This window comes from Cheilinus undulatus, linkage group 1, assembly GCF_018320785.1.
Source record: "Cheilinus undulatus linkage group 1, ASM1832078v1, whole genome shotgun sequence".
Classification (NCBI taxonomy): Eukaryota; Metazoa; Chordata; class Actinopteri; order Labriformes; family Labridae; genus Cheilinus; species Cheilinus undulatus.
In genome coordinates this window covers 52,911,020-52,934,294 of record NC_054865.1, presented here as the reverse complement: position 1 = coordinate 52,934,294, position 23,275 = coordinate 52,911,020, and the positions used below count along the sequence as shown (strand labels likewise).

The window sequence follows — 23,275 nt, the reverse complement described above, 5'->3', positions numbered from 1 at the left end:
TCCTGGATAGGGTGGGGGTCTGTGTGAAGGTTTGGCTCTTTTTCATACTTTATGATTATTAATATACTTTCTTCATTTATCACCTCACAAATGATCTTCTTGTCATTTTCAGACACTGATCATCCCTCTGTGCATCCACCTGCTGCAGGTATCGACTCCTGACATCAGCGTGATTAACCGATCAGCCATCGATCAGGTTATTAATAATAAATGAAGGGTTAAAGGCAGCCAATGGGATCGATCGTCACCTTTTACATCACTGGCATAAAGACATTTCTATATTTATTTACAGCGAGGGAGGCTGGCCTGGGGCTCATTTGATTGATTGTCATTTCTGAGGAACATTTTAAACTCTTCTCGCGCTACTTTTATTCACGTTTTATTTTGGTAGAATTCCTCCCATCTTCGCGTCTCCGGGGCCTTACGTTGCGCTCGTGGCAGGCTGACAGATGGTCATGTAACATGATAAACGCGCGCGGGCCTTTTGTCATTCTTGCCCTCCGAAGTGCCACGCGCTCTGCCTCTTGTTCCTCTGCTCGCTCATGATCACATGGGCCAGGATTTCCAGTATCGGGTCTTAGGGCCTCTCAGGGGTCCCTGACTGGCCTCAGGGGTCATCATTCTGCCAGTTTTAATTTCGCCAAATGTGGGCCTCTTTACGCACAGATTTCCGAGACGGTGTAAGCTATTATTTAATTAATTACAAACAATAACAAAAACATTCATAAACAGGAGTCGAAGGGCCGAAATGGTCCTCCATTTTGGATCAGTGGGGGTCTAATTGTGCGTGATATTGTCCGTGTTTTTGATTTGTGCGTCAGAGCTGCGAAATTGTGAATTATCCAAACGGGGGTGTAGACGCTCAGCACGTCTTTGGGAGAGAGAAAGAGAGGGAGGGAGAGCTATTACACACCAACATGACAGGAGAGAGAGTGTATGTAAGAGAGAGAGAGAGAGAGAGAGAGAGAGAGGTGCCATGTGCTTCCTGTCTACACGCCATTCACCTCCCCGGGATCCAGCGCGATGGAGGTCCTGTCTGCTGCTGCTGCGCCAAAATAAACTGAAATAAAGAGTTTCTACTGACAGAGCGAACACATTTATCTCTGGACTCACTGGGGCCTTAATTTCCTCTTTTTTATTTTTATTATCAACCATTTTGGATCCAGAACTCTGTTGGAGTGTGTCGTCTTTTTAGGAGAGAAGGTATGTCTTTTATTTATTAATTTACCATCAAATCTTTTGCGTTTGTTCCCTTAATAATTCTGCTTGAATGTTGGTGTTTTTGCTCTTCAAATATCGGTCAAAATAGCCGGATTAATGGCAGCTGTTGTGTTGTTATTATTTAGGTCGCTGCAGGATATTAATTGTGCATTTTACGGCCTCTGTGGTGCGTAAAAGTGCGCACAGGTGACCGTGGGACAGGCCTCGCCATAATATCGAGGAACATGGCTGAGGTTAATCTGCGCAGAAGCTTTAATTATATATAGGGCTAGTCTTTTATTAACAATGGGAAGACGCGCTCGTGGATCTGTGTAATTACCAGCAAAGCAGCTTACAGTTGTTCTTTTCCTCTCTGCTAAGCGCATTGCTGCAGCTCAGGCTGCATTTCCCTTCTGTCCTTATCCGCGCCTAAGGATCTTATGTGATTCTTAAGCGGTTGCCCCGTAAGTGCTGAGCCGATTTTGGAGATAAGAGCAGCAGCAGATCCTCCTCCGCACAGGAACCCGGATTACCTGGGAGAGGAGGAGGCCGAGCGCGCGGAGGAGATGGAGATAGGAGAATGAATAAATGAGACGCTGGGTTGATTTCACTTTTCAGGCCTCCTTCAAAAATCTGTTAGTGTAGCTGTTTTATTTTTCATATGTTTTTCTTATAATTTACATGATTCAATCATATCGATAATAATTGTTGTACCAATAAGTTGGCATTTAAAGGCCAAAAATCCACTTTCAGAATAATTAATATTAATAATTATCGAGAAATGTGAGTTGTTTTTTATTCACATTAAATTGTAATCAAATATATTATTTCTAGTGTGTTAAATTGTGCGTATTGTTTATTTATTGTACCCATTTCTAGGCACACAAATCCTCTATTTCCATTTATCTAATTTTCAGAGCAATAATCTGATTTATTTTTTAAGAACCCAGTGTAAACGTCGATGCTTTGGCACACACTCATTCTGTGTTTTTGATCCACAGGCTTCCAGGGATGGAGTCGACGCCCGGACAGCTTCGAGACGCGGGACGTGACGCCAGCTCATCCCCGAGTTCAAAGCAGGACGCGCAGAGCTTCTCCACCCCGAGCCCCCTTAGACCCAACCAAGTGAGCGAGACCTCCCTGTACGGGGTGCCCATCGTATGTTTGGTCATAGACGGTAAGGAGAGGCTGTGCCTGGCGCAGATTTCTAACACTCTGCTGAAGAACTACAGCTACAACGAGATCCACAACCGCCGCGTGGCTTTGGGCATCACCTGCGTGCAGTGCACCCCCGTGCAGCTGGAGCTCCTGCGGCGCGCGGGGGCCATGCCCATCTCCTCCAGGCGCTGCGGCATGATCACCAAGCGGGAGGCCGAGAGGCTCTGCAAGTCCTTCCTGGGAGCGCACAGCCCCCCGAAGCTGCCCGAGAATTTTGCGTTCGATGTCACTCACGAGTGCGCGTGGGGCTGCAGGGGCAGCTTCATCCCCGCCAGATACAACAGCTCCAGAGCGAAGTGCATCAAGTGCAGCTTCTGCAACATGTATTTCTCTCCTAATAAGTTCATTTTCCACTCCCACCGCACCGCAGAGTCCAAATACCTGCAGCCTGACGCGGCCAACTTCAACTCATGGAGACGCCACCTGAAACTGACGGACAAAAACTCTGAGGAAGTTAACCACGCGTGGGAGGACGTAAAGGCCATGTTTAATGGAGGGAGCAGAAAGAGGACTCTGCCCATGAGCGGCTCAGGGATGTCCTCTTCTATGAAACCTCAGGCCTCGTCCAGTCTGGCTCAGAGAAGCTCCCCTGAGATCCCCCACAAAACTTTACGCTGCGACGACGATCAGGGGAGTAATAACCTGAGTTTGGCGGGCGGCGCGCGGACCTACCCGGTCATCCCTGTGCCCAGCAAGAGCTTTGGCATGCTCCAGAAAATCCCCCCTCCTCTGTTCCCCCATCACCCCTACGGCTTCCCGAGCTACGGCCTGTGTCCAAAGAAGAGCGACGGAGTGGCTGACGCGTCCAAAACCAACGTGCCCGGCGTGTTTTGGCCTGGCGCTAAGGACGCCCTCTACCCCGCCTTCCCCATGTTCTGGCCTACAGCTGGAGGCCTCCCCATACCGCCATACCCGGGATCTCCACCCAAACCCCCTCCAGAGCTGCCAGGAGTCCGACAGAGCGAGCTCGACTTATCTGACCAAAGCGACCGGGGCGCACACACACCCAAAGACTCCAACCACCACCCTCTCCATCAGCAGGACGCAGAGCGCTGCTCCAGCTCCCAGTCCTGCTCCACCCGCACCGACGAGGACAAATCAGGAGACGAGACCCATCAGAGGAAGATCAGCTACATCTCAGCCTTCAGGCCTGTGGTCAAAGACGCGGAGACCATCGCCAAACTCTACGGCAACCGGGACGGCTTCGGCGCGCGCCCTGCTGGCTACTTGTCCCCGGATTTTATCAGCGAGAGCTCGAGCTACAGATCCATCTCTCCGGACAGAGACAGCGTGGTGGATGAAGACGACGAAGACCCGGACGTGGACGTGGAGTCAAACCGAGGGCAAGACGAAGACGAGCCCATCCGGATCTCACCTGGAGGAGAGCAGCGTGACTCCTCCTCCTCCCCCGTGCAGGAGCGGGTCTCATCTGGTGCTGAGGAGAGCCAGGAGCAGCCTGAAGCCTCCAGCCCCGGAGCAGCGGCAGCGGCATCACCGGAGGACTCCGTGCGCACCGGGTCATCAGAGGAGGACAGACGGATGCGTAATGGCTCTCCTCTTCATGAAGTAAGATTAGATGAAATGAAAGTTTAATGATCCCCGCGGGGGGAGCTGCTGATGGGTTACAGAGGAGAGGAGGCCGATAAAAATGTCATCAGGATCAATTTAAACAAAGATGTTTAAAAAATCAAATGTTTATGTTTTATTAGGAAGGATGGATTCAGTTATGAGGGCTGATTTGAGTGAGGAAGCTGTCTGAGCAGGCAGTTGGACTGATGTTTTTCCTCCAAATAAATCAAAATAGAATCAGGTAATATGAAACAAAGTAAGCTTTACGCGTAAAAAAGGGGTTTTACGCGCCAGGATAACTGGCGCGTAAAACCCTTTCCAAATGTCTTATTTTAATTAATAATTCGCAATTTTACCTAAAATGATTGTCTTTTGGTGAAAGCATCTGTTTGGAAACATCTTCACATCAAATTGTGCGTCTTGTTTTTGATGTATAAAGGCCTCAATTAGGTGAATTACGGCCGTAAATGAGGTGTAATTGCTGTGCATTATTAAAAACGTGTGTGCGTCTTTGTTTTCCAGGTTTACGTTCATGGAAAAGACGGCCACGTGCTCATCAGTGAGCCTGCATCGTTTGGCTCCAAACAATCGAGCAGATCCAACGGTAATTATTGGAATAATCAAGCTTTTTTCTTTTTACATAAATGCAAATTTTTGTTCTTAAAAATGTATGTCCCTTTTTTTATTCAGGTGTTCATCACGCGCCTGAGCCTCAGAACCAGCGCCACACAGCATCCTATCAGGAGCACAAGGACAGACAAGGTCTTGATTTATTCGGTGTTGTTCATATTATCTTTGAAATAATAATTATTTATTTCCCAGAAGCCTTTTAGGCTTTTCCAAAATCCTGCTGAACTTTATTCTGGGTGTAAATATTAATGTTGTTGTTTCTGCGCAGCAGATGGAGCTTTACGCATCGACATCAGCGTGCGCGAGAGAGACCTGGAGAACATGGCCAAAGGTGAGAGGCTTTTTCCCATCACGTGAAACAAAAGAGAGAAAAAGCAGCAGGTGATGCTGATTATCATCAGCTATGAATCCTGTTTGGCTTCATGTCACCGCAGTAAGAATGTGACCACCATTTAATCAAAGTAGGACGTGAAATTGAATTAAACACATCTAAAGATTCACTAACGAGAGAGAGAGTGTGTTTTCTAAAACCACTGCTCTTTAATAATTAAAGCTTGTGTATGATATTAATGTTAAACATTGAATTCAGGCTCATTCTGCATGCAGATAAACGCCCGTGGCCTGCTAACGATGACGTGCCAAAAGCTTCGTGTGAATTTACATTTTTGTGGGCCTAAAGTGTTTCCATAGTTGTTAACCACTTAATCACGAGATGTGGGAGTTTTGACTTATTATTGTAAAAAGGGAAATCGTTTAGAGGCTATTAATATTTTAACGAACAGAGCCATAACCCCGAGGCACGCCAGCTAATTATTTTACAACGCTTGGAAAAACCCCGGGACTCCATTATTATCGTCTCAGGCTGCAGGCAGTGCGCGGCAATTACTGCAGCAGGCAGCGAGGACTGCTGCTCTACCGAGGACTCAGCGCACCTGAAGACGCTTTACTGGCCTCACATTAACCTTTATGTGCTCTGATTTAAACTCATTTTACACTGAGTGGAACAGAATTGATGTAGAATATATATCTGGTTTGATTTTAAGGATGCATGCACTGATTTTATGGTTATTAGAATTATGGTGCATGGGTTAAATTTGTCAGCTATTTTAGTTTTAGTTTTAGTTCCATTTTAGTCATTTCTACCCTTTTAAGTTTGTCTAGCTTTAGTCCATAAAAAGTCCTCACATTTTAGTCTTTACTTTTAGTCCAACATTTATTTTCTTGGCTAAGTCTGGTACTAAATCATGGTAGTGTGTTCTCTGCACCCTGCTGAGACCGGGGTCCCTGCTTCCTACTGCATAGAGGAAGAATAGATGCAGATGCATTGCATTTTGACAGATTTACTCACAGTGGAGAAATATCACAAATTCTGAATGTCCACTGAAAACTAAGTAACAATTTAGGCTAGATTTAGTTTTTTTTTAAACATACAGTGCTTAACAAATGTATTAGACCACCCTAACCCTAACCAGAGTAAGGTTTATGCCACAGCTGCCCTAAATTAACAGCATTGGTAATTACCAAAATCATTTTTTATGTTTCTGCAATGGTTAATACACCAATATGTAGAAGCTCTTTAACCCAGATGATATTTTTAATGCTAAAGTATAATTATTATTGGTATCCATGAATTTTCAAATTTACTGATTTACAAAAAAACTTAAAAAATAGTAAAGCACATTAATATTTCTTGATTAATATGTCAAATTATAGTTATTTACTTGCATTCCTGAACAGAAAAATGAGTTTTAGTGCTTGATTAATTTCTGAATTCTCAGAGAAGCCCAGTGAGCCGGCTCAAATTTGGGTAAATTCAGTTTGAAATCCCTCATTCCTGTTCAAAATGGTAAAACATGGAGAGCTCAGTGAAAATGAAAGAGTCCGCATTAAAGCACTTCATGATGCTGGATGGTCTCTGGTGGTCTAATACATTTATTAAGCACTGTATATTTATTTCATAATAATATAGATAAAGGTCATTATATTAATATTAATTACATATTAATAGTAGAAGGTCCACATGACAAATGAGAAGAACTTAAAAGTAGATCTCAACTCCACCATATGTTATCAAGTTGGCTCTTGACAGAAAGCAGAATGACCTTAAAGACAAATTGATTCCCAGTGCAATAAAACCTAAGCACTGGGCAATAACCACAACAAAAACCAACAATAACAACAACAGCAACAGCAAGGGGGGCCAAAGCACATTTTATTAGTGTTGTATATATAAGATTTAAAGAATGCATAGTTCAGAAACACACTCTAGAATTTACAGTTTTGCTTATTAGTCTCCAACGTTAATCCTCCACAAGACAATATCAAGTTCTTATTTATAGTCGACCAGACCTCTCAGCACAACACCTGACAGTCTATCCCCAATATATTTCAAAAATGGGGACCAAATGTTATAAAATTCTTTTATCCTACATTTAGACCTGTATGTTAAATATTCCATTGGTATCATATCAAAAATAATTTTTGTGCCATCCAGCCAGTGATGGAGATTTGGGGTCAGTCCATTTCAGCAGTGAGGACACCCAGAAGTTTTTATAGTGTGTATTCTTTAACCGTATATCTGGCAACCCAAACAACAGACACAAAGGGTCCTTGCTCAGTTTGATATTTAAGATCAAGTGAATTCAATCAGTAATATTTTTCCAATAATCAGTTTTAGTCATTTTGACAAAAACTAAACTTGGTTTTTGTCAGTTTTAGTCATCACAGATCTAGTTTTTTTAGTCTTAGTCTGGTTTTTTGTCATAGAAAAAAAAGGCTGTCGATGAATAGTTTTAGTCGACAAAATTAACCCCTCAGCCTTAGCCAGAAAATGTTATTTTTTGGAACTGAAACATTTATTTCACTTTCTACTGAAATCCAAAAAAATCCAAATTTCCATAAAATTTAACGTTTAGTTTTTTGTATCTCATTTGATACATTAGGTGTTGTTGGTAACTGAGGGCATTTTTATCATTTTTCAGATTGTATTCAGAAGTGATTTTTTTAGTAATTTATGATCACATTGATTAGATAGAGGTATCATAAAAGTATGTATCAAATATGATGCAACAGGCCTTAAGAGGGTAACACTGTTATGGTGCATTTTTTTGTTTGTTTGTTTGTTTGTTTGTTTGTTTGTTTTGTTTTGTTTTGTTTTGTTTTTGTTTTTTTGGACAAAAACAGTCAATTTTTTATTAATTCATTTTAAACAGGAGCCGGTGTACATCCTCATGTATCTGTGACGTTTCCTGAATTCACAATTACAATCAACGGAAGTATACAAAACATTACAGAACATAAGATCACAAACCTGCAACTACCTTTTCATCTTAGTTCCAAACCCCAAACCCCAAACCCACCCCTTCCCTGTGGGTCTTTCTCTGCAGTCACAGATTGATAAGAGATTTTTACAATACATAAAAAGAGAAGAATATTTATATACATATGTATGTATTTAATTAAAAAAAAAAATTAATAATTCCATATTTCATGCACATGTGAGGATGGTGAATGGTGCATGTTTTGTTATTGCACCATTTCCACTAAAGCTGCATCGTGGTTTATGCTTCAGTGTTTTTGGATGAACAGTGACATTTTTAATGCTGATGATAATCCAATAATATATATTTTATACACTTGTGTTTTTGCAGAGGAATTGCAGAAGCAGCTTGTGGAGCAAGTTGAGCTGAGGAAAAAGTTGGAGAGAGAATTTCAGCATTTAAAAGGTAGGACAAAAAGTGAGTCTTGTTTTGCATCATTTATTATATATTCAGGATAAATGAAACCCACTGTGCTTTGAGCCAGTAGATAAAATGAAGCAGGTTGTTGTGTCCTTTAAATACTGGAGAGTTTCTGTTAAAAATCACTCCCACAATGTCAGAGAGTTTCCATCTGACGTGGCCTTCGGTACTCTTCAGATAATTTTCAGGATCAAATGAAGCGCGAGCTGTCCTACAGAGAGGAAATGGTCCAGCAGCTGCAGATTGTTCGAGGTTTGTCTCTCTCTCTCTCTCTGTGCCTCCATACATTATGAATGTAAAGCAGCTGTAGATCAGTGCTCTTTAAGCTTATAGGGCAAAAATGAAGCACTGCAGTACACTGAGATCAATCAGGATCTGGAAACTAAAACAGACATGAAAAGTGACACTTGCATATTGAAATATTGGTGACTTATTTCCATTCTTTTCCTGTAAACTCCACATTTTTTCTCCTGCAGTTTGGCTTAATTATTCGATATGAAAAGGTGAAACTGAACCCACGCTGTTTTGTTTGTAAAGGTTATTTTCTCCTAAATCATGCTCTGGAAAATTGAAAAGCCAGACCATTATGTAGGGCTGTATCAGTTACATGCAGTAGACAGCAACTAAAGCCAGCGTTAAAGGATTGGTTTCATGTTTCACTCGTTTAAATACAGGGTTCAAGTACACACAGGGGTCACTCTAAATATCACAGGGGCAAACGGCAAACATTAAACTCCTCCACCCAACACTACAGCAACTCAGCATTTTTTTTTCCAATTTTTGACCCGTTTTTTCATACTTTTTATTTTTGGATAGACACTTTGTGCAGCGAGTTGGACCAAGAGAGAAAGGCTCGTTATGCAATACAGCAGAAGCTAAAAGGTAATTTTATCTGCTCAGAGAGAGGCACATGAATACACACACTCAAATATGCAAGTGCTACTTTTTGTTATTAATCTTCAATGTTTTTTAAAGTCGGTGTGATGGCTACTAACATTTAGACACCACCACAGGATGGATTCACAGAATTAAAGTCTGTTTGAAAACAATACACTCATGCACAATGGATGGTTAAACTTTTCTGTCTGCAGTAGTGCTTTCTAGTTTTAAAAATCTATGTTTTAAGCCAAATATAAAAAACTTACAGATATGGGTCCAAATAATAAGATAAAATAAGAAATGCAAAGGTAAAATCAGGCACAAGAGCGTAAGCTTTATTGTGCATTTAACCTCACAAGGAGCATCATAAAGCGATGTGTAAAAATGACCAGAAACTCCAACTAACATCAGGAATAAACTGTTTCAAAAAGAGTAGAAATACACAAAATAATAATTGTTCAAAGTATTTAAGGATCCAATTTGAAAAATGTGTCTAAACTTGTATTTTAAAGCATCAGAGGAAATTGAAGACTTTCTGTGAAAGGGAAGACTGTTCCAGAAAGTCAAAGGCATGCTCTCCTTCTGTGTTAAAATATGACGGTCTGAAAATAAAAATGCTCAGCATGTAAAATACAGACTATAAATCCATTTACATTTGAAAGGATGAAAATTAGGAGAAAACCCAAATATTAATAAAATATTGCTCAAATTAAAGTGGAGAGTCTGTGTATCAATAAAATGAGATGCAGCAACATGTAATAGATTCACAATGGATAAATAAATTCTGATGTAAATGAAGCACATGACTGAAAGACCTCTGTGCTAAAAATAGAGAACAGTAGACGATAATCCTTCATATTTAAACAGGAAACAAATCTAAATCTAACATTTCCGTCATGTTTTCCTTCAGGTTAAGTCTTCACTGACAGCCTGTTTTCACTCTAGCAGCACAACACTGCAGGAAAACTCAGCTGATGTTTGAACAAACTCCTGATATCTGCTCAGTAGAAGTAGCTGGCTGTTATAGAAAAGAGGGTCTCCATCTCTTAAATGCAGAGAAATTAAATAAAACAGTCGTACTTTGCAAACTGAACCTGACTGATCCTTGTGGCTGTGTTAAATGTTACTGAGAGGTTCTGCCCTGCCTTCATACGGCTGATCAGCATTTTAGTGAGCAGGTGCAGGAATGGGCGTGGCCCTCATTTATCATCACCTATCACCTGACATTAACTGAAGTCTTTTTATTTATTTATTTCATTTTTATACAACATTTAATCCTGAGTAAAAACTCATTTAAAATGGAGGATTTTTTTCTAAGTGTTTTGACTAAAACAGGCAGCAGCACGGTCCACAAACTCTCTGAGCAGCAGCCATTCATACCAATATGACATGAGATACATGCACATGTTAAAGTACTGGTTCCTGACCTGGGGTCCAGGATCCCTTAGGGGGAGTCTGAAGATCTCAGGCTTTGTCTGCTCTCAGGCTGCCCAAATTAGATTTGCACATATGACAAAAACATGATAAAATAGTTACTAAGAACTGAACATACCGGTACTTTAGTAAGGAAAACGTGTTCAGTTTTATCTATGAAATGATAAAAATCAATGTTGATCATCACTGGGGGAAGGAAACACTGCCCAGCCTGACATGAATAACAACATAAAATCCCCAGATATAAAATAATTACATAATTGAGTGAAAAAGATCAATAAAGACGAAAAAATATTATTTTTTAATCCATCTGTTAATACCGCCTTTCCAACCTTTTATCTCGAACTGGTTTGTCATAATGACCTTCATCTTAGAGAAGGTCACAAATCTAAAGTTTCATATTTTGATTTTTTTTTCTGACACAGATGGGTGCTGTAATTTTTTATCAAACATGACCTAAACAGACCAAAAATCATCATTAATTAGGACTATTTCCTCTCAAAGCTGGTTGAATATAAAGGTCAGAGAGATGAGAGCGTGGGGTCTTTGTCTTCTCTGACGCTTTCAAAATGACATTTGTTTAACATTTAACTAAAATCCTGCTGAAACACTGAGTGAATAGTTTACAAAGGTCCTTGGTTGGAAAAAAGACAGGATGTGCCTATTTTTGTTATGATTTCATCAATGAAACAGTTAAAATTGATGTTAATTTTGACAGCAATGCATCGCTTTATTCCAGGTGAGTCCTGGGTGGGCTCGGCTTCTCTTAAGTACAAATAGGGGTGTGTGAAAGGGAATAAAGGTTGGGAACCTCTGCGTTAAACATTAAACGACAAGATAAAACAAGTCTAAACAGCAGAAAAGATTAAGTTTGAGGGCTTGTCCTCCCTCTCTTGTAGTAGCTGGATATTCACAATTATTGTGATTCTTACATTTTTTATTGACCTACATTTAAATCATTGAGATGAAAACCTGGCTTAAAAATACCCATAAATTATATTATATTCATATTTATTTAGCCTTTATTTAGCCGGGTGAGTCCTACTGGGATCAGAGATCTCTTTGTAAAGGAAGACCTGACCAAGAACGGCACAAATCCACAGCTTCACACCTGAATACACGGTTCACTTTAAATGATAAACAACAATAAATCGTCAGTTAAACCAGTGACATTCACAATGTTCTCAGTAGGGATTTAAAAACATTCAGTCAACAAGTTTTGCAGTTTAAAATCCCATAACCTCCCTTTTTTAAAAATTTGGTAACACTTGATTTTAGCTGGTCCTAATAGCCAAGTGACTTCACAAGAATAAGGAGGTAATTACATTATAATAAGTTGGCATTTTACCAAATAAAACTCAGAAATATGGTCATCTTAAGTATTTGCCTAGTAGTAATGTATTAGTTATCAAGTAATTCTTTCTAATATTGTGATAATTCTGGTTATTAGGTGATATTTTATCCTCTTACCCTAAACCTAACCCACATAATATTGTGGCAACTCTCTGGTAATTTGATGGAAGTTTACCCAAACCTAAAAAATAACTTTTAAATCATTCATGAAGGATGGACTTTAATTAAGTGGGCCAAAATTAAGAAATTACCTGGGAATTATTAAAAAAAACTGTCAAGAAAATTATCATCTTATTTCTAAGAAATTAATAGATAAGATATCAAAAAATTACCAGAGAACTGCCACAATATTACTGGGATTAGGATTAGGGTAAAGGCAAAATATTAACTTATTACCAGAAAACTACAAAAGTATTATGAAGGTTTGAATTACTGTAAGAGGGTGAGGGTAAAATACCATCTAATAACTAGAGAATTGCCACAACATTACTGGGATTAGGATTAGGGTAAAGGTGAGAAACTACAATGTTAAAAGAAAACCACCACAATATTAGGAGGCTGAGGGTAAATAACACCTGAACACCAGAGAATTGCCACAATAAATGTGGGATTAGGATTAGAGTAAGGGTAAAATACCACCTAAATACCAGAGAATTGCCACAATAAATCTGGGATTAGGATTAGAGTAAGGGTAAAATACCACCTAAACACCAGAGAATTGCCACAATAAATGTGGGATTAGGATTAGAGTAAGGGTAAAATACCACCTAAATACCAGAGAATTGCCACAATATTACTGGGATTAGGATTAGAGTAAGGATAAAATACCACCTAAACACCAGAGAATTGCCACAATAAATGTGGGATTAGGATTAGAGTAAGGGTAAAATACCACCTAAACACCAGAGAATTGCCACAATAAATGTGGGATTAGGATTAGAGTAAGGGTAAAATACCACCTAAACACCAGAGAATTGCCACAATAAATCTGGGATTAGGATTAGAGTAAGGGTAAAATACCACCTAAACACCAGAGAATTGCCACAATATTACTGGGATTAGGATTAGAGTAAGGGTAAAATACCACCTAAACACCAGAGAATTGCCACAATAAATGTGGGATTAGGATTAGAGTAAGGGTAAAATACCACCTAAACACCAGAGAATTGCCACAATAAATGTGGGATTAGGATTAGAGTAAGGGTAAAATACCACCTAAACACCAGAGAATTGCCACAATATTACTGGGATTAGGATTAGAGTAAGGGTAAAATACCACCTAAACACCAGAGAATTGCCACAATATTTCTGGGATTGGGATTAGAGTAAGGGTAAAATACCACCTAAACAACAGAGAATTGCCACAATATTTCTGGGATTGGGATTAGGGTAAAGGTGAAAAACTACCATGTTACAAGAAAACCACCACAATATTAGGAGACTGAGGGTGAATAACACCTTATTACAAGAGTTTTGCCACAATATTACCGGGATTAGGATAAGAATTAGGGTAAGGGAAAAATACCACCTAAACACCAGAGAACTGCCACAATAAAACTAGGATTAGGATTAAATTAAGGGTAAAACACCACCTAAACACCAGAGAATTGCCACAATAAAACTAGGATTAGGATTAAATTAAGGGTAAAATACCACCTAAACACCAGAGAATTGCCACAATATTACTGGGATTAGGATTAGAGTAAGAGTAAAATACCACCTAAACACCAGAGAACTGCCACAATAAAACTAGGATTAGGATTAAATTAAGGGTAAAACACCACCTAAACACCAGAGAATTGCCACAATAAAACTAGGATTAGGATTAAATTAAGGGTAAAACACCACCTAAACACCAGAGAATTGCCACAATAAAACTGGGATTAGGATTAAATTAAGGGTAAAACACCACCTAAACACCAGAGAATTGCCACAATAAAACTGGGATTGGGATTAGGGTAAAGGTGAAAAACTACCATGTTACAAGAAAACCACCACAATATTAGGAGACTGAGGGTGAATAACACCTTATTACAAGAGTTTTGCCACAATATTACCGGGATTAGGATAAGAATTAGGGTAAGGGAAAAATACCACCTAAACACCAGAGAACTGCCACAATAAAACTAGGATTAGGTTTAGAGTAAGGATAAAATACCACCTAAACACCAGAGAATTGCCACAATAAAACTAGGATTAGGATTAAATTAAGGGTAAAATACCACCTAAACACCAGAGAATTGCCACAATAAAACTGGGATTAGGATTAGAGTAAGGGAAAATACTCCCGTATTGCCAGAAAACTGTTAGATTATTATGAGGATTAGGATTAGGGTAAAATGTCACCTAATTGCCAGAAATTGGTACAACCTTGTGAGGAATTACTTGATCATTGATACTTTATTAAAAAAGTAATTGCTTCCTCAATATTATTGAGTTATTTCTGGATAAAAAAAAAAAAACAACTGATTATTTTTTCATAACCACCTTATTCTTGAGAAATTACTAGATAATGACACGTTCCTGTGAAATGACTTGGTTATTAGGCCCACTAAAATAAAGTGCTACCAAATGTTATTTTTCTTCAGTTGTTCCTTTAATATCTTTTGTTTTTGTCTTCTTTATTTTTTAAAATGAGTTGATGCAATAAGTTGATAAAAATGCATATAAGAAAAGAAGCAACTGTCTGTAGTGATGATGTGTGATCATTGCACTAAAGTGATAAATCAGACTTAACTAAACTAAAGGAGTGATTTAAGTCAGACTATAGGCGTTTGATTTTTTAGTTCAGAGAGTTGATCTCTTTATGAATAGTTGCATCACCTAAACCCCTCTCAGCACGTACAGTGTGTCTGTGTCTGGGTATTGTTTGAAGACAGACTTGGATAAATGTGAACCCATCCTTTCAGACCATGAGAGAAATGTAATAAATATGTGAAAGGTTTGTGTTCATCTTCATGTTCTCACTGATGGACTCGTTCCTCCCCAGAAGCTCACGACGCCCTTCACCATTTCTCGTGTAAGATGCTCACCCCTCGCCAGTGTACCGGAGCCTGCACCTTCAAACCCCCGCTGCTGCCCCCGTAGTGCCCGGCGCCGCCCTCACCTGACCCCGGCACAGCCAAAAAAAAAAAAAAGGAAAAAAAAATATATACTCACCTGATCCCACCACACTGATACGCCGCCTGCTGTGTAGATACATGTCTGATTTTTAGCACTTGAGTGAAAACGTGGAGACTTGCAGAAGCTTTCAGCAGCGACCTCACTCTCTGCAAAAAAAAAGCCTGAACTCTTGACTAAAAAGAGATCAGGGTGTTACTTAAAGTTCAGTTTTTGTTGTGAATCCGAGGATGTGAAGCTCAAACCAAGGAGTGTCTCTCAATCAAAGCTGTCTAAAAGAAAAAAAAAACACTACATACATGCATACATACATATATATATCATGTGACGATGTGCAATGGCTTGTATAATTGTGATATTCAGTTCCAAATGCATCTCATTCTTTAGCTTTTGTTGTTTGTTTGGATATCTTGAGTTTGTACATGTCTGTCTTATTTATCCGTCCTTGGTTGAAATGATTGTTTAGGTCGTTGTACATGTTGTTAAGCACTTTAAATGGGCAACTTTTCTGGATTTAAACATGCCGTCCTATACCAAATTCTTTCATTAAAATATGAGGATCTTTATGTTTAATAGAGCACATTATTACGAGCACTTACTTCAACAGGTTTGACGTCTAACGCTTGAAGATTTTCTTTAAACTAGTTCTTAAAAACAACAATCTTGAGCAGTTTATAGATTTCATGTACAGTTTAAACCGAATATTTTATCACCAATCCTTCAATCGCCTCTGTTTAAGTGTTTTTCTATCATTTATTTAATTGATCTGTGAGTCACAACGGATAAAACCAAAATCTCCTCATCTTCTGATGGTCTTTTTTATAAAAAAAGAGACTCTGTATGGAATAATCTAGTAAATAAACAGCTGCATTTCCTCTTTCTTTCATTTGTTATATTTGGTTTGTAAAAAAGAAAAACACAAAGAGCAGCTCTAAAATAAAACAAATCCTGGTTTCTGACACTATCTGTCCTTCAGTTTCTCATTTATGTATGTACCCATGTCAATATGAATAAAATGTGAAAGCCACTTTCTGCTTTACAGCCTCATTCTTCCTGTTATCGATGTGATCCTGCCCCCTGCTGGCCTCCTCATGGAATAACTCCTCTGCTGTCTCATATTCCCTCTTATTGTATTTGAGTTCAACATGATCTCTTTCATTATGCAGCCTCATCGGCGTATGACATGTCCAGTCCACTTATAATGTTTGACGTGGAGTCAGGGGAGCAGCCTGATCTAATAGTGAAATCTAATTCTTCTGATGGGACGCCTAATAGATATTGATTACACGGCTCTCGCTCCCTAGATGCTTCATACTGAGACAGATACTCACATAATGTCACTGACACATAATGAATGTTAATTTTCTCAGAGCGTAATTGTCCTCCACGGCAGAGCTGCTTCTCTTTGAATACTAACGAGGCCTGAACACAGCTGAGGGAATCATCGGCTGCTTTGCTGTTTTTATTTAGCTGTTTATCACTGAGAAAAACTGGATTACAGCCGGATCGTGGTGACAAGCAAGGAGAGATTATGTGACAGTGTGGACCCCTTAATCTATAAACAGTTCATTCAGAAAGTGTTCAGACTCCATGTATTTATGCTGCAGCCAGACTGTTTCAATTCATTTTTCCTCTCATTAATCTATACCCAAATACCAGTCATGGCAAAGGGAAATCAGAATTTTAGAATATTTAGCAAATGTATAAAAAGTAAAAACAGAAATATCACATTGACATCAGCATTCAGATCTTCTTTTCAAATATGATGCAACAAGTTTTGCACACCTGAGGATTTTCTGCACTTCTTCTTCGCAGGTTGGATGGAGACTGTCTGTGGACAGCTGTTTTCAGATCTCTCCAGACATTTTTTATAAGCATCAACAATACAGTTTGACTTTGAGCTTTGATCAAATACCTGGAACAAGAAGACTCTTCATAGTTGTGCTTAATATTTTGGACTTTTGGGTTGTCAGATTTCCTTTCTACAGTGTGTCTCTGTATATCTGTAGCCTTTATTTCTGATGTTAAGGTGGTATAAACATGTTTTCACTTATTTTGTGTTTATTTATCACCTCCGCCGAGGAGGTTATGTGATTGGTTGGTTTGTTAGTTAGTTAGTTAATTTGTTATCAACGTAACTCAAAAAGTTGTGGATGGATTTTCATGAAATTTTCAGGAAATGTCAGAAATGGCATAAGGAAGAACTGATTGGATTTTAGGAGTGATCCGGATTACTGTCTGGATCCAGGAATTTTTGAAAGGATTCTTTGCTATTGGGAGATAGGGCTAATGGCAGAGGTCTGCGCTGTTACCACTTTACACCAGGAGGTGGTGGACATGAGTAACTTCAATCCCAGCAGCATTTTGTGTGTGTTTCTATTCAAAGTTTTGGAGTTTATAGAGTTTGAAAGGCGCATGCCCGGTCGAGGAGACAAGTCGGAGCGTAACAGAGAGAAAGACAGCGAACTGTAGTGAGAATACTCACAATGCTGGGAGGAATAGAGGAATATTCACCCTCTGCCATGACTTCCAGTCATCCAGTGAGACCATGGGTGAGACTGTCAGTGCGCCTTTTTGCACTAGCAGGCAACGCTTCCACCATGACAGTCCCCCGTAGCGGAGCTAATGTTTTACATCACTGTGTCTCCACCCCACCAGACAGGGAGTAATCAGCAAATGCTGAGGTGGGGGGCTCATGGGGTGGGATCCAGGAATTTTTTAAAAGATTCTTCACTATTTGGAGATAGGGCTAACGGCAGAGGTCTGCACTCTCCAAGTGCTTTTCTAGTTTATTAATTACTCTATTATTATTTTAATTCCGTTTCATTTTATTACAATTATTTCAACAAATGTATTTTTGTTTTATTGTATCATTATTATTTCCACTTATTTCTTGATTTACTCTTTTTTTTGTAGGATTTAGGGTAGATGTGGGCAGACAGGGTTTTTGGGTGGGGGGGTTGTTCATATCATTTAAAAAAATGTTTTGTGCTGTCAAAAGTCTCATACTTTGTTCTCGTTACATAAGCATCAATAAAATGTTGAAACTACAGACATGTACGGTAGAGTTTATGTCAAGGCTCTGGCTGGGTCCCTCTAGGACATTCACAGAGCTGTCTTGGCTGTGTGCTGAGGATCATTGTCCTGCTGGAAGGGGAACCATCAGCCCAGTCTGAGGTCCTGAGTGCTGTCGAACAGGTTTTCATCTCTGTACTTTGCTTCATTCAGCTTTCCTTCAGACCAGTCCCTGCTGCTCCTGAAAAACACCCCCACAGCATGATGCTGCCACCACCATACTTCACTGTTGGGTTGGTATTGGGCAGGTGATGAGTGTTGCCTGGTTTCCTCCAGACATAACATTTAAAGTTAAGGCCAAATAGTTCCATTTTGGTTTCACCAGACAAGAGAATCTTGTTTCTCATGGTCTAAGAATCCTGCAGATGCTTTTTTGCAAACTCTAAGCAGGCTTTGCACTAAGGAGAGGCTTTCATCTAATTACTCTACCATAAAGCCCAGATCAGTGGAGGGCTGCAGTGAAAGTTTCCTTCTGGAACTTTGTCCCATCTCTGCACAGGATCTCTGGAGCTCAGTGAGAGTGACCATCAGCGTCTAGGTCACCTCTCTTACTAAGGCCCTGCTCCTCTGATCTCAGTTTGCCCTTGGAAGAGTCTTGATTGTGCCAAACTTACTCTATTTGAGAATTATGGAGGCCGCTGTGCTCTTGGGAACCTTCAGTGCAGCAGAAATGTTTTGAAGCCTTCCCCAGATCTCAACCTCTGAGCTCTGCAGGCAACTCCTTTTAACCTCGTGGTTTGGTTTTGCTCTGATATCACTGTCAGCTGCGAGGCCTTATATAGAGAAGTGTGTGCCTTTCCAAATCACATCCAGCTGATTTTAATACCACAGGTGGACTTCAATCACAGTGTAGAAACATTTCAGCAAAGATCCAGAGAAATGGTAGGAACCTGAGCTAAATTTCGAATGTTGTTGCAAAGGGTCTAAATACTTATGTTAATGTGATATTTCAGCTTATTATTTTCAATAAACTTGCAAAATTTTCTAAAATTCTGTTTTCACTGTGTCATTTCAGGGTACTGAGTGTAGATTAATGATAAAGAAATCTACTGAAATGGCTGTAGGCTCAGGCTGCAACATACAGGCAGCTCTGGAGTGCTGCTAGATTTCTGTTAGAGCCTTGTAACAGCAGAGGGTGAAGTGAAAAGTCAAATAACTTTTATGACAAGATTGGACATATAAACAGTATTCTTTGAGGACTGATGTCCTTGATTTCAAAATGAAGGATTTTTATAAACTACAGCAGAGCTAATGCATTAGTCATAAGGTCCATAATTAGTGCATATTTTTAGCTGTGATTGATTGCATGTCTTGTCCCTTTCAGCACACTTTTGTGACGCCGCTGCAGCATCTCCCTTCAGCTACGGTGAGAGATGGTGACCTCTAGTGAATTCGTTTTTTAATGTCCACTCCAACATAATAGACACACATCAGTAAGGGTACTGACGTATGTAAAGTTCAGAACACACTGATTTATTTTCATGCATGAATTTTAGGACTTTGTTATTTTTGCAAATGTTTTTTTCCCATGCCCTGTGACGACATCCAGAGCACGACAGGGATTGTGTCAATTCTCCTTCCTGCCTGATGGTGCCCTCAGGTGGCTTACTCGTCACATCTATGCCTGATTTCATTCTGCCTCAATTTTTGGCCCAAGCATGGCTAAGAGTTCTTCACAGTGCTTTGTACAAACTGTGGCAAAAATGGGATTAGTCTAACCTGGCACACCAGATGGATTGTTTCACACATCCATCTGGTAAAACTCTCATACACAGCGTTTGGGAAAGGGCAGAGCCTTTGAAAATAAAGCTTGGAGGGTGATTGGATGAACGTTCTGTCTGTCACATCTTTACGGGCCAATCGGAGCAACAAAACATGTGACGTAGCCACGATGCGCCCCTACCGAAGTAAAGTCAATATAGAGCTGCGTAACGCAACCATGGCGACTGCAGACATGTCAGCACACGACTCTTGCCGTTTTTGAAAAGAAAACAACTCACTGCTGTTCTTTGTTCTTCTTTAAGGAAGAACGTCGTCAAGTTCTGATAAAACTGACACTATAGCAGCATCCATGCTAATCTCTTCTGCCATAACTGCACCGGTCTCTTGTTGCTGCTTGCTTACGTCACGACTGCCCCTCGACACTGATTGGTCCTGTCACTTTCTAACCGGGCCCAAACGGTTCAAACGGGAGCTTTAAATGGATTTGCCAGTTAGAAATACAGAAACACTTTGTTAACCTGCTTTGTTAGGTTAGGGTTTATCATCGTCAGCCACTGAAATTCTGAAATTGATCATGATTTAAATTTTTTGTTTTGTTCTTTACCAGTGGATTCTCCCTGCTTGAGTAAGAAACAAATAAAAAATGATTTTCTTGTATCAATAATATTCTGTTAAAATTGTTAATAACACTTAAACATAAATCTGCAGTCTTACAGGTAGTTTATGATGTCAAATAAATGTGTTTTGTTTTGTTTTGTTTTTTGCAAATGGACTTTGATTTTCCAACACTTGTGTTTGAAAAATGAACATTCACATGTACACAAACCTCAAACTTGTAGTGCAGGGACATGCTTTTTAATCATCTTTTTATTCCTTAAATGTTTCCTCAGTTATTAATGTTCTAATAATAAGGAATAAATAGTTTCATATAGAAAAGAGAAATGACAATAGATTAAAAATATCTAGATCAGTAAGTGAGGTAAAAATGGTCTCTGATCACTGATATATCACTATGAAGTATTAGATATACAGCAGTGTTATTGATGCTCACTGTTGCTATTGTTCACGTCCTCACAGTTATCAGCTCAGTGTCCACTGTCCTGACTCCACACACTGACTGTCATACCCAACACTGAATCCTGTTCTATCCTCTGCCTGTGGGACGTATTGTCTCTCAGTATTGACAGTCTGCTTCTGTCTTTGTATGCAGACGTGTGGTCAGAGGACACCTGTCTCCTCAACAATACAGCAGATGGCAGAGAAACATAAAGTTAGAATAAAACATCTGTGATAGTCTGTATGGAACAAACCACAGAAACACTTTGTCAACAGATTCTTTGTGGAGCCTGGAGGGAGCATCTTCTGATTTAAAGGACAGTGAGCCTTAATGTGTTTGATCTGATCCTACATTTTTATTCAGTTTAAAGGCATCACTCAGAGCAAAGATGTGGACAAATAGACCACACAGGGTCTGGACCTGAGGAGTCTCTTCATGTTGGTTTGGATTCAGCTTCATTAGAAATGATAGGGCGCCACCTACTGGCCCCACGAGCACAAGACCTGGACTTTGACTTTCTCCCCTCACAGACATCTGCAGCCCCCTAGTGTCTGATTTAATCTTTTTAAAGCTGAGCTTAAAAAGAAAGAAAAATGAAATTGCTGTTCCTTCCTATTATTCATTTTGACTTCTTTTAAAAATTCAAGACCAGACCTGATCATAAATAACAAATATTAATCAATTCTTGGGAATTTAATCCTTTAAATACCGGTTTAAGTGGTATAAATCCTGTAATTTTTGTAATGTAACAAAAAATAATATTGATTATAAAATATTTTTCACATGCTACATGCAAATATAATTTCTTGAAGGGGATTATTACAGCCTTTCATATATAAATTATGGGATACCATTTTTATTTGTATGTATTTTAATTATTTTTATAGTAAAATTTGAATAAATTGTTACACTCGGGGTGTTTGTAACCAAAAAAATGATGCTATAAATAATTAATAAGAAAATAATACACATTTATTTCCATCTGCTTTCCCATTCACTTTTAAAAAAAGATCAAACCTGATCATAAACATCAAATATGAATGTATTTTGGGGAATTTAACCCGTTAGATGTGCCAGTTTAAGTGCAAAGTGGAAGCGGATGTTTCTAATATAAAAAACATAAAAGAAAAGAAATATTTCTTATATTTACACTTCATGCAGAATGGATGTCCCTAAAATTACTTTAATATGTTAAAAATGAGCAAAATCTTTGGTTTTTATGCATAACCTTTTTTATATATAGTTTGAAGATTTTAGTGAATTGTTATAATAGTGCTCCTTTAGGAAACCAGGAAAAAAAAACATGCAATTTCCCATCATGACAATTCTGGAGAAGGGCTGACATTCGGTGATGAACAGGAAAAACTGCAAATTTAAGGCAATGACCCCTCACCCTCTGTGTTTCACATTTATATTGATTTCACAATGTGCCTAATCAAACAATTTAATGGGGAACAAACTTGTTGGCTAAAAGTTAAGACTGAAATAAAATGTTCTCAAGTTTTCTCTGACTGAAACTTTCCTGAGTGAAAATGCCTAAAACTGAAAGTCCTAAATTTAAAACAGCTAACAGTATTAACACAGTCAGACTGAGCTGCAGCCACCCATGTCACTTTCGACATGATTATTTTGACTTTGTTGCATCGTTATTCCACCTTTAGTCAAATGTTTTCCTTCATTAAGAGATTTCAGTGTCACAGCTCTGGCTGCTTCCTGTCTGTCTCTGATTGTTTGTGTGCCACACCCTCCAACTGCCTGCAATCAAGCACCTTGCTGGATCACCTGGATGACTCACCTGGATCCCATCAACTCATCTGCCTCAGTATGAGAAGCCTGGTTTCAGCTCCACTCGTCGCCAGATTATTACATCCACTCTGTGGTATTTATTGTCGGCCCCTCTGTGCAACTTTAGTTCAGAGTTTCTACTGCTTGGATACTCCTTACTAGTGTTTCTAACAGCCTTTTTCTCTGTGCCCAGATTCCAGCCATCTAAACGATTCCTCCTGCAACACAGCTATGGAAAGCCAACAGGACCAGAATTCACCCATCTCCTCTGATACCCAAACCAACCAGCTAGCCTACAACTGCAAACATTAAAACTCCTTCAAACTGCTCACCTCGTCTGTCTGCTTCTGGGTCCTACAACAAACTTCCACATCTAACATTCAGACTTTATATACAAAAAAGATGTTTATACATGTTCTATATGCTTTATGTTCAAACATGGATTTTGAAGTTCTTGCTCACAGCCTCAAAAGCTGCTTTGAAATTATTTCAG

At 39.3% G+C, this 23,275-nt stretch overlaps 1 protein-coding gene across 1 annotated transcript; it reads left to right on the top strand.

The window, feature by feature from the left end:
- Window positions 1–2,211: 2,211 nt before the first annotated feature.
- LOC121507848 (SKI family transcriptional corepressor 1 homolog-B-like) lies at window positions 2,212–15,110 on the top strand. Its single transcript, XM_041784210.1, has 8 exons — window positions 2,212–3,984; window positions 4,510–4,591; window positions 4,678–4,749; window positions 4,886–4,948; window positions 8,268–8,342; window positions 8,535–8,609; window positions 9,174–9,239; window positions 15,013–15,110. Exons 1-8 carry the CDS (start codon window positions 2,212–2,214, stop codon window positions 15,108–15,110), a joined length of 2,304 nt encoding a protein of 767 aa, XP_041640144.1.
- Window positions 15,111–23,275: the final 8,165 nt, after the last annotated feature.

What these genes read in the sequence shown, in the direction of transcription:
- LOC121507848 (XM_041784210.1), top strand. Translation starts at nt 2,212, where the DNA reads ATGGAGTCGACGCCCGGACAGCTTCGAGACGCGGGACGTGACGCCAGC. An exon ending in ACAATCGAGCAGATCCAACG is followed by an intron (nt 4,592 to 4,677) that starts GTAATTATTGGA and finishes TTTTTTATTCAG; the next exon opens with GTGTTCATCACGCGCCTGAG. An exon ending in GCAGCTGCAGATTGTTCGAG is followed by an intron (nt 8,610 to 9,173) that starts GTTTGTCTCTCT and finishes ATTTTTGGATAG; the next exon opens with ACACTTTGTGCAGCGAGTTG.